This window comes from Micropterus dolomieu, linkage group LG01 (assembly GCF_021292245.1).
Source record: "Micropterus dolomieu isolate WLL.071019.BEF.003 ecotype Adirondacks linkage group LG01, ASM2129224v1, whole genome shotgun sequence".
NCBI lineage: Eukaryota > Metazoa > Chordata > Actinopteri > Centrarchiformes > Centrarchidae > Micropterus > Micropterus dolomieu.
Genome location: NC_060150.1, coordinates 43,268,173 through 43,280,619, shown reverse-complemented (window position 1 = coordinate 43,280,619; position 12,447 = coordinate 43,268,173). Strand labels below are relative to the sequence as shown.

At 41.4% G+C, this 12,447-nt stretch overlaps 1 protein-coding gene across 5 annotated transcripts in view; it reads left to right on the top strand.

Moving 5' to 3' along the window:
* LOC123962592 (cadherin-18) overlaps nucleotides 1-12,447 on the top strand; it is a 211,579-nt gene that overhangs the window by 112,107 nt on the left and 87,025 nt on the right. For all 5 annotated transcript variants that reach the window (XM_046038950.1, XM_046038864.1, XM_046038788.1 and 2 more), the window contains one exon: nucleotides 2,927-3,046. In XM_046038950.1, coding sequence (XP_045894906.1) covers nucleotides 2,927-3,046 — 120 coding nt within the window. The remainder of the gene's footprint in view (nucleotides 1-2,926; nucleotides 3,047-12,447) is intronic.

Sequence of the window (12,447 nt, the reverse complement as noted above, 5' to 3'; positions counted from 1 at the left end):
AAGCTGGATGTAGATGCTCTGCTTTCCTGTCAACCATTTCACTTCTGGGAAAATCACTGTTTAATAGTGGTTTCAAAATCTAGAGGCAGAGGTGGTGGCTTGTTTAGGTGAGTAGTTATGATTAAATTAGTGTTATTGGAACCAATGTATGGCAATTGAGCAGAATTGCACAAATGTGTAAGTAAGTGTTTAACCCTTTTTAAACACAACAAAATAGAGATTCAGGGTTGTATACAAAGCACTTTTGACACTTTGGATTTATTTTCCAATATTAGCCTCTCTCAAATGTTTCCAGTAGATGCTTCTATCTATCATAAAACACAGATCAATTTGACTTCCCTCCCCCCATAAACCCCATGTTGTATGATATGTACTTGTTGCCCATTCTGTTTTGCTTTCACATTTCCAATCAGTTTCCATATCTGATGGCTGGCCTCTCTGAAACCAAACACTTGGCTGTGTATGGATATCTTTTATCCCATTAAGATGGCATCTTATTTCAACCCATTAAGTCTCAATCAACATCTTGCTAACAAATTGCTGCTTCATTACAATTCACATCCAAGAAATTGGGGCTTTTTCAGCAAATGGCACAAGTCCCTTGACTCAGACTGAGGGAGGATGAAGAGGTGCTACTCATTGTAATCCAGTTCCCGAGACCAAACATGATCTCTTAAAAGTGCATTAGATTTTGTGATTTACAGCAATGAGTCCAGTGAAGTCAATAGACGTAGATGGATTGAAACCTGAAGGAGGTGATAAAAGTGGATGTACTGGGTTCATAATGGAAGGGATGATCTGTAAATGTTGAACCAAGTACAGATGTTTTTTTAAAGAAATTCTGAAGCCAATTTCCAGCGTGGTACCTTTCTGCGTAACCCTTTGCTGTTCCCACTTTATGATGTTAGCACAATCTACAACTTCCATGGGCTGGTAGTACTCTGGAAGGTTTCATGAATATGAACAACTAGTATACACTCAGTAGTCCCTTTATTGGGTATGCCTGTATGGTCTAATAAAATTCAATGCAACTGTTCTGCCATAAAGGCAACTTTTATGATGCCTGTCATAGAGGTGTTAATAAAATTATATTTATATTTTAACATTGCGGTCATAGTTAGTGATGATGTTGTATTGGACTGCATTGTATTGAGAGTTGTTTAAACACCCTCATGTATGTAAATGGAAAGGATAAAGTAGTCCAGTACACCACCTTTAACTTGACCTCAGTAATAAACATATAATTGAACTTTTGTTTGACATGTTTCCAACCAGTCGTGTACCTACAGTAATGAAGGGGCCACTGTGTGTGTGTACTGATAGATGAGTCTTTTGTCATCTCTATAATTGTGGTCATTTTCAAAAAGAACATTATAAAAATAATCCATGTGCAATGAAAGGTGTAATGTTCAACTGAAACCTTAAACTGATGGAGCCTCACTGCCGTCAAAGCGGTCTGGCATTCCAACAATGTAATATATCCTCGAGGACTCAATGTCAAATTTATTGCAAGGGTTTATCTGTCAAAAATAGTCAATTTGTTTCAACTGAGGGGCACTACCTGCAAAAGGGGCTGGGTGCAATGACCCCTTAACTGGGATAAGTCCAAGAACTCCTAGATCCAGTCGCTACAAGTTAGCACTAACTTAGAAAATTTCAGGCTCCTTCTTATAAGACAAACTACAAAAAGTCTTGTTAGGTGCTGTCCCATTGTAAAGTGTCTTTACGCTTCAGGAAGCCTGTAACATGAAAAAAGGTACTGTGACAAGATTTCTATTAGAGTTACACATTTTGAAAAAAACTGGAGTTATATGTAGGAGAAAATATGTAGGCTTGATAAAGAGTTCAGATTCTTCACCATGCTATACAGAAATATTAATCATAAGGAGGTCACAGATGAGCATTGTCTTTACTTAAACCATTAACACAGAGCAGTTCAAGGATAATCAATTCAATTATGTACTAACTACTACATTTTCCTAGACAGATGATTTGGAACCAGCTCAGCTTCCAAATAATTCCCTGTGCAATATTCACTTCAAGGTTGACAGAGATTCAGAGTGCCCAAGCATACTGTGGAGTAGATGGTTCATTATGGGTGGGATTTCCTTCAGGTTTACAAGAAATAAAATCCAGTGGGTCAGAGTGTAGTGAGTTTCAAATGTTTATTTTATTTTAATTCCCAGAGGACAACAACAGAGCCAGTGTGCCCTAGGATGTACAATATAGTTCATGTAACTCCTAACACAGTCATATTGAATCTTATGAATCTTATATGTACTTAATAAGCTTGCTCTGCAATTACAATGCACTCATCATGTAATTATAATGTAATAATCATAATACTGTTTGAGCAACAGAGAAATTGAACCACAATGACTTTTACAAGGGATTTTTAAGGAAATTTACAAATGATTTGTCTTTGTCATCTTTCGTAATGAAAAATGCTTGAAAATGAAGACCTGTGATTGTGCTCTTATTGCCCATTTAAGGTTTAACAGCTGAAGATGTCTGAAAAAGCAATTTGACATAACTCACACACACACACACACACACACACACACACACACACACACACACACACACTTCAGTCAGCTGTTAAATAAATAAATAAATAAGTGAATGCATTTCTATATGATTACTCTCTAGCTGCCTGTTTCTTTAGATTTAATGAGGTGATCTTCGTAAAGCTACTACAAAAACTGTTTTTTATTGAGGATATGTTCAGCATTTTAAGTATCTGTCTCTCATCATATTTTCATAATGCATAAGCAGTTCTCCTCTGATCTAAAGTCACCAGACATGGTTGCTTTTCAACACATAGCCATTACATAATGAAATAATAACAATTATACACTTGCATTATTTGCAAACCTCCAAGAGAGACAGTATTTATCAGAAATAATCTTGCTGTATTCATTTTTAGGTGTTTCAGTGTTGCAAGTCACAGCGACTGATGCGGATGACCCCACCTATGGAAACAGTGCCAGGATAGTCTACAGTATTCTACAAGGACAGCCATATTTCTCTGTCGACCCCAAAACAGGTGTGGTATTACTGCATGCTCTGGAAAAAATGCTTAGACATAGTAATCACCCACACTCATGAAAGCATGGTGACTATAACTAACAATGGGAGTAATAACTTTGTTATAATCTCTATTGTTGATATCCTAAAGTGATGTGTATATCATGCTGTGAAACATGTGCACCATACGCTTCTTGCAGGGAACATCCTGTTCTGTTATTGCAGCACGTCTGACATCATAAAAGCTAATGCAGCCACGGCAGAGTTATGGACTCATACCACTTCTGTATTGTTCAGTGCGCAATCCACTCTGTGGGCCATAAGTAACTCCTCAAGGGTCAAAGGAGACATTTGTAGAGATGCCTTCGGAAAGCCATTGTTTCCTACCTTTTGAAAGGCAGTAAAAAGCCACAACAGGCAGTGCAGTTCAAAGTCTTTCTTTTGTCAGAGAGGCCTCTGCTGGAATCTATTAAATGTTAATAAACCCTCTAAAGTGCAGGACATTTCACTTTTATATGATGTGAAGTTTTTGTTGTTGTGCGTGTGTGCATGTCTGTTTTTTTCTGATCTCTTATTGGCTCACAAAAAAAGAGTGTACATGCTCCCGTGTCTGAAGTTTTGCATGCTTGCCTCTGCTTGTGCTGCCGTTTAACATGAACAACAATCGACTTGTATGAATTGATTCATTGCTGTCTGGAACAACTATTGGCCCCTTTGAGACTATACCGCCCATGTAATACACGAGTTCTTTGCTGAATGAGCAACACAAATGAACTGCTGAATATTTTGACTTTACCTCGAGGGAAAAGGCAGTAGGGATTGATGGAGCAATTTTGCAGTGGTGTGGTGAGGCAAAAGCGAGGTAAATTTTTGAATGAAAATTGGGCTTTTTCATGCAGTGCCACATACTTTGTTCTTGTAGTTGAAATCTATTATAAATCACATTTTGATTGTAAAGATTATTATTCTACAGTGTTTTTCTGTCCTTTTTCTATATGCAGTGTGCCTTTGGACACATCAGATGGCTTGTTTAGCTTGAGCTGACTCGGCAGCTTGTCTGCATTGTAATTCAGTGTGGGGCATGCAGAGGAGTAGGGACATGATCGAAGGCCTAGCCAGCTGCACTTTCTGCACAGCACTATTCCGCCTACGCGTATTAATTTATACAAGTCGGCTGTTGTTTTCGCCACTGGCAGTGCAACCTCTTCCCTCAAATTAGGACAAGGAATTCCTGCGGTCAATGGGAGATGTGCACATGGAGGGAGTTGCACTTGTGATCTTTAATATGCTAAGCCCAAGTCAAAACCCTGTTTTGTTGGCATGCTGCCACATTTGAGCACCACACTAGGGAGCTGAAACTGCAACTGCATCTGTATTACATTGCATTAGCTTGTTTACTCCTCCTCATATCTACCTGGCTCCCACCATGCTTAAACTATAGAGACACCGTCATGGGGAATTCATATATCATTAATGAGATTAAAAGAACACACACATGCAAGCAAACCCGCACGGACAAATCCACCCCTTCCCATTTGACCTTGGTCTGGTGGCCTGATACAGTAGTGACAGATTTTATAAGACCCACAAGATAGAAGGGAAGATCGTTTAAGGGCAGCGGGTAATGATAGCATTTGGCCTGCACATATGGTGCTAAAGGAATCCCCAAAGGACCGTCTCAGACTTGACCCAAATCCTCAGTAAGCAACAAAGGGAACAGGTTTACCTATTTTTTTATCCTGGCTCAATGGTTTTGATAACATCATGTCAAACCCACCAATGACTCAAATGACAGGCCTGTCTGACTGTTTAGAAATTGTATTAAATGGTAAATTGACCACAGTTACAGCACATAGCCCTTTTTAACTTTAGCACAGGATAAAGGGATTATATAACTTATATAACTATAACAAGGCTGCCTTGGCAAAGCAATCATAAACTTGATACTAGCTCCTAATACTAAATATCCCATTAAGTATTTGTGATGCCTTGCAGCTGTTAGAATTAAAATAATGTACATTAATGTCCCTAATAAAACTAAATAGGATGTGAGGGTTAAGCTACAATATGTAATTATTTTATGAATGAATACTGCATGGCTGTAATTCCACTCAAATTAGGGTTGTGTTATTAGTGTGTATTTTGAAAAATTATGTATGAAGTAAGTTACTGTTTAGGAATGGTCACATGATTTGCCAAGATGCAGTTACTCTTCAAAACTATTGAAAGTTAAATTAAAGGGCTACTCCAGTGATTTAATAGTTTACTTTCATAATGTTGGTGAACAACATTATAGAAGAGACAAGTTTAAACGAGAAGATAGAGAAGATATCCTGACTTGTAAAAGTCATGCTTCAAAAACAGAAATGATGTACATCTATCATAATGCAACCCTATAGTGTCTGTCATTAAGTTGTCCATGACTGGTTAACACCCACGTCTCTTCCACTCCACTACATTAAATCACTACTACTACTTTTGTAATGAAGATGATCACCTGTTAGATATAAAGTACACTGTCACCATAATCACTTTAAATGTCTCGTCTTTGAAATTAGAAGATTATGGCTACCATTCCTAGATTTAGACAGCTTTGTTATGTACACAGGAATAAGCACATTCAAGTTATCTTTCAAAAGCGAAACAGTACTTCGAATAGACCCACAAGCAACCATGACGTGCATGCAATTGTCGGCGAGTTGGCGGACATGCACAACGTTGCACAAGACCAGTGAATGGCAGGCGAGCAGAGCTGCCTCAGTTCAGGTGTAAATCTACAGTGTAAGTTACAATGACTAATGAATAGAGACTGCAACTTCTAGAGATTAAAGCAGAGTTACCGTGTGTAACCCCCCCCCCCCACACACGATCTGTCGACTATAGGCAATCCTTGACATGTAAATCCTTATTCAGGGACAGCCCTAGTTAAACTGTATCATCCTAAACAAAGAAACAGATCAGCTTCTTACATTATAATTGGTTGATTAGTTGTCTAGCCTCACACCAGACACTGAACCACCAATTACTAGTTCTAAATAATACTATTAAATATTTTAGGCACATTCAATGTATTTCAAAGTCAGATGACTAAGACATACATGTTGATAACTCAATACAAAATAACACTGAGTTCATACTTCTTAACTGACTAATTAACTCACAAAACAATATTAAGGCAGCTTCTTGTCTCCGCTGGAAATAAGATTCAATCATGTATGTTAAATTGTAATTAATGCATTTATAATGGTGTCATGCGGCATGCAAAAAAGGAGATAGGAATTTAGGATTAGATTTACTTCGCTGAAGAAATAAATAAGCATGACACAGACTTTGTAAAGACAGAAATGTAACTGATACAACTGATAATGATGGGAGGCCTGAGGGGAAAGATGTGGGCAGAAGAAAACAAATGTGGCAGCTTTGCACTGTGTTAGAATAATTTGTCATTCCAAAATATTTTATATGGCCTTACAATTGTTTTTCATGAATAATGTCTCAAGTTTTACATAAAATGACAGAGTTGTCTGTAAGTTGGTGTGTCCCACCCACTGAAACCAACCCTGTTGTCTTGGTTATCCGGAGAGCAATCTCAGCTGGGTACAATCAGTTCTAATGCACACCTGTATGCAGTTAGACTGATACTACTTCAATGAAACCTATCACTGAAGCAAGGCCACCTACTAGAGTAGCTTTTCCTAAGCACACCTACTCACTTAAAGCTGCTGGCTACAACTACACAGGACATGTACCATACTATTCCTGTTGTCTCTGTGGCACGCAAGAGATATCATGACATTAGGTACAGAAATCAGGCACTCCTCAAGCCTTTAAAACAGACACCACCCACATCCGTTTACTTCTCTGTTGGTTCATGGAACTGCCAGTGTGCAGTCAACAAAGCTGAATTTATCACTGCTTAACACATTATCTCTTGGGCTACTGGCGCGCACTCAGACCTGGATCAAACCAGAAAACTCTGCTGCCCCCGCTGCGCTGTCCACCAATTACTCTTTCATTCACTGGGACTGAGCTCTTATTTTCCAACAAATGGAAATTCACAGAGCTGCTGTCTTGGTGTCCACTTCGGTAGAGGTTTCTGTGATTGTCACATACCGTCGACCAGGACAAGTGGGTAACTTTGTGGACAAGCTGGACACACTGCTGTCTTCAATCCCAGAGCATGACTGTCCGTTTCTTGAACATTCACTGAGACAAATCAAACTCAGCAGACTTCCTGTCTCTGATTCAGTCCTTTGATCTAACACGGGTTCTCAGCCTCCCGACCCACAAAGCTGGCAAGGTGCTTGACCTCGTTCTTGTCCGAAACTGTGCCACCGAGTGCCCAACAATCACACCTCTACACATGTCTGACCACTATGTCATTCATTTCACGATATGCCTACAGAAACAGCCCATTGTTCCAGCACCATCTGTCTCACACGGCTGCAACCTTCGCAACCTGTCTCCCACTCATTTTGCCTCAGTGGTAGCTTCTGCTCTACCTCCCCTCAACACATTTTCCCCACTCGAGGTCGATGCCGCACAATCTCTGTGCTGTACACTGAGCTCATGCCTGGATAGCCTGTGTCCTCTATCCACCAAGCCTGTTCGCCCGAACCAGTCCCATAGCTGATACCATCCGTAGGCTTTTTACTGAACAAAACCAGATTCCTATGAATCTCCTCCAAGCCATATCTCCTACCGTGGTCCCAGCAATCACTCATGTGATAAATACTTCTCTGGCTTCAGGAACCTTCTCGACCACCTTCAAAAGGGCTCGGGTTAACCCTTGCTCTAAAAGCCCTCACTTGACCCAACTCAAGTTGAGAAATATCGTCCAGTTTCACTTCTACCATTTTTATCCAAAACTATCGAATGGATAGTCTGCAAACAGGTCTCAGAATTCCTCTCACAGAATGACCTCCTAGATCCATATCAGTCTGGTTTTAAGAGTGGCGACTCTACTGAAATGGCTCTTGTCTGTAACAGAAGGTCAGCTAAAGCTGCAGCCCAATCCTTGGTTCTTATCCTGCTTGACCTATCAGCTGCCTTTTGACACAGTCAATCACAGGATCCTGCTAACCACACTCTTAGCAATGGGCATCTCGGGTAAAGCACTCCTGTGGTTCGAATCCTACCTCTCTTCCTACAATGTTTTGTGGTAAGGACAATTATCCTCCTCCAACTGCCTCTCCACAGGGGTGCCTCAAGGCTCAGTGCTAGGGCCCCTTCTCTTCTCAATTTACACTAACTCACTGAGGCCGATCATTCACTCACAGGGCTTCTCTTACCACTGCTACGCAGACGTTCCGCAACTCTACCTATCCTTCCCGCCAGACTACCCCACCGGCTGCATTCCAACATGCACCAGGGTGAGTTATAACAATGACAAACCCTGGTTCACAGCTAAGCTCAGACAGTTGAGGTTGGAAAAGGAAGTATCGTTTAGAATTGGAGACCTGGCCAGGTTTAACGAGTCAAAGTACAGCTTTAGCAAGACAGTGCAAGATGCTAAGCAGCTGTACGCAGAGAGATTACAGCACCAGTTCTCAAAAAATGACTCTTACTGTCGTTTTGAAAGACAATGGGACAGACCTGACACCGTCCCCCGTCACACCACTGATTGGAAACAGTCCACCATCTCACCCCCCCACCTCCTCTCCCTCTCTTACCATCCTGGAGAGGGATGTCAACAGACTGTTCAGGAGGCAGAAACCTTGCAAAGCAGCTGGGCTGGACTCTGTCTCCTCATCGACCCTGAAGCACTGCGTCACTCAGCTGTCTACGGTGTTAACAGACATTTTTAACACCTCACTGGAGACATGCCATGGTGCCAGCCTGCTTCAAAGCCTCCACCATCATCCCTGTCCCCAAAAAACCAAGGACCACAGGACTAAACGACTTCAGACCCGCCGCCTTGACACTAAACCTTACTGACCAATCCATCACTGACCCACTCTTGGACCCCCTGCAGTTTACCTACAGAGCCAGCAGGTCTGTAGACAACTTAGTAAACATGGCCCTTCTCCAACATCCTCCAGCACCTGGACTCCCCAGGAACCGACGCCAGGATCCTATTTGTGGATTTCAGCTCTGCTTTCAACACCATCATCCTGGCCCTGCTGCAGGACAAGCTCTACCAGCTGAGCGTGTCTTGACTCCACCTGCAGGTGGATCACAGACTTCCTTTCGGGGAGGAAGCAGCATGTTAAGCTGGGAAAACATCTCTCTAACTCCAGGAGCCTCAGCACCGGTTCCCCTCAGGGCTGCGTTCTTTCCCCTCTGCTCTTGTCCCTGCACACCAACAGCTGCACCTCCAGTCACCAGTCTGTCAAGCTCCTGAAGTTTGCGGATGACACCACCCTCAGTGGGCTCATCACAGGTGGGGATGAGTCCGCCTACAGGTGGGAGATTGACCATCTGGTGACCTGGTACAGCCTGAACAGTTTGGAGCTCAACGCTCTGAGGACAGTGGAGATGGTCGTGGATTTTAGAATGAGCCCAGCCCCACCCTCCCCCATCATCCTGTGTGACTCCCCAGTCACTACTGTGGACCGCTTCCTGGGCACCATCATCTCCCAGGACCTCAAGTGGGAGCTAAACATCAACTCCATCACCAAGAAGGCCCAGCAGAGGATGTACTTCCTGCAGCAGCTGAAGAAGTTCAGCATACCAAAGACAATGATGGTGCACTTCTACACCGCCATCATTGAGTCCATCCTCACTTCCTCCATCACCATCTGGTATGCTGCTGCCGTATCATTCACTCTGCAGAGAAGGTGATTGGTTGTCACCTTCCATCTCTTCAGGAACTGTACACCTCCAGGACTCTGAGGCGTGCAGGAAGGATTTCAGCTGACCCCTCCCATCCCGGACACAAACAGTTTAAGACACTCCCCTCTGGCAGAAGGCTGCAGTCCATCAGGACCAAAACCCCCCCTTTGCTATACAACATCAGAAAAATCAGGCCCTACCTCACCCAATATGCCACCCAGCTTCTGGTACAGGCCATGGTTATCTCTCGGCTTGACTATTGCAATGCCCTCCTAGTAGGTCTTCCAGCTTGTGCGGTGAAACCCGTACAAATGGTTCAGAACGCAGCAGCACGTCTGTATTTTAATCAGCCCAAAAGGACTCATGTCACTCCATTACTGTGTGACCTCCACTGTCTACCCATGGCCCCCCGAATCAGATTTAAGTCAGTAATGCTTGGACATAGAGTGACTACTGGGTCTGCACCCATCTACCTAAACTCCATAGTTTATGTCCCTTCTCGGCCACTACGCTCCTCCAGCAATCCCCGCCTGGCTCTGCTGTCCCTTCACTCAAAGCAATCTCAGTCCCGGCTGTTCTCATCTGTGAAACCACAATGGTAGAACAAGCTACCACATGCCATCAGAGCAGGGGCGTCCCTCTAACTTTAAGAAGCTCTTGAAAACTTGTCCCTTCCGAGAACACTTTCTCTTATAAGACCTCTAACTCCTAACCTCTAATGTACACTTCCTGTGCTCTTCTTCTATCCCCTTACAATTATCTTGCATCGATTGCACTTTTTTTCTCTTACTACTTTCACCAGGTATTTACCCCATTGATGTGATATGTCCTATTAGCTCTTACTAGTATTTATTGCTGCTCTTACTAGTCAGTTGTAGATCTCGTGCTTTATTTGATGCTTGAATGTTGTTGTATGTTGTTCCTCAAATATAAGTCGCTTTGGATAAAAGCGTCTGCCAAATGAGTCAATGTAAGTAATCATGTGTGGTTGACGTTTGGGTAGGTAATAAGATTTTTGTCATCTTAGCAGTATGAGGTGTAATTCCAACAATCCAGTGTGTCAGTAATGATTATGTGGTGAGAGATTTACATTTACTATCTTAACTTCTCTATTTGACCAATATGTTTTATATTTATATCTGACATCTTAATAGTGCTGAACAAAGTCCTTTTAAAGTCACAGGTTAAAATTATCTGACTTAATTGTGTAAATGCTTGATCTGTTAAATCAAGTAGTCATAAATAAAAAAAACTATGTATACCACATTATAAAGACTTAAATATGTGTCAGTTCAAATCAGATGGTGTCTATAGCATTATTATACAGAACAGTGAAATGTAATTTAGAGGTGTGCCTAAATTATCCACTTGTTGCTTAGTGAAGCACAGAGACGCTGCAGTTTTCTTTCCAACTGCACACTACAGCAACAGAGGTCACTGATTATCACACCTTCAAAAAGAGTGGAGAGACTAATCAGTGAAATCATCTGGTGCGGTGTGTGGCTGGAGTGAAAACCTGCAGACTCTTAATTCAGTACTATTTTCTGCAGTCCCTTTTTACCTGGAGTTTCTGCATAGCAGGTACGAAGCAAGTTCAGTTTTTGCTATTCATCACCAGTAAACAGGAATTAATTTGTGTTTTCCTAGAAATGTATTTAAAGGAATAGGTAAAACATTTGGGGAAATGTGCCTACTCATTATGTTGCTGAGAGTACGCCGAGAAGATTGATACCACTCATGACGTACATTAAATAAGAAGCTAAAGCCAGCAGGTGATTAGAACAGCTAGCCTGACTCTGTTGAAATGGAAAAAAAAAAATCTGTCAGCATGTTCTATCTATGTTTGTTTAATCCATACAATCCAAACGTCTTAGTAAACTTTAGAAGTTCTGGTAGGCAGATTTTGTTACCTTTGTTAACTGTTTACCCCTATTTTCATGCTAGGATAACCGGCTGCTGGCTCTAGCTTCATATTGAATGCACATATTGGAGTTTATCTTTGTAGCTACTTTTGTATGTAAAAAGTGAATACGCAAATTTCCCAATATGTAAAATTATTCCTTTTTAAATTTTCAACTTGTGTTTTAACAAAAAAGCTGGACCTTGACAAAGGTTTGCTTGGTAAAGATTTTTTAACAACATCAGTGAATCCTGGTAAGGCGTCCACTTAGAGGTGTATTTATATAGCACCTTTCACAGACAAAGAGGGGTCATAAAGTGCTTTACAGTTAATAAAATAACAACTGCACATAAAAGGTAACAATACCATTAAAATTAAAAGACAGTCAATTAAAAACTTGTTTTAAAAGATGTGGTTTTTTTTATTTATTTTTTTTAAGTTTCAAAAGAATCTATAGTTCTCAAGGCTAAAGGGAGAGAGTTCCAGAGTCTAGCCACAGTCACCTCTTGGAAGGACCCTGAGCCCCATACCTGCTGCTTATGTTGTGACTTGTCTGGGGATTTTGGTCAATAACAAGTGCAGATGCACAAGGACGACGAAGTATTAGGCAGGCAGACTGCCTCTGTCTGCTCGCTGAATGTAAAGCAAACAGGATAAAAGTAAGAAATGGTGCCTGGATGTACATTTGACACGTTTATCCTGAGAAAGCTCTGTCATTTTATGTTGGAGAACTCTTAAAATATTAG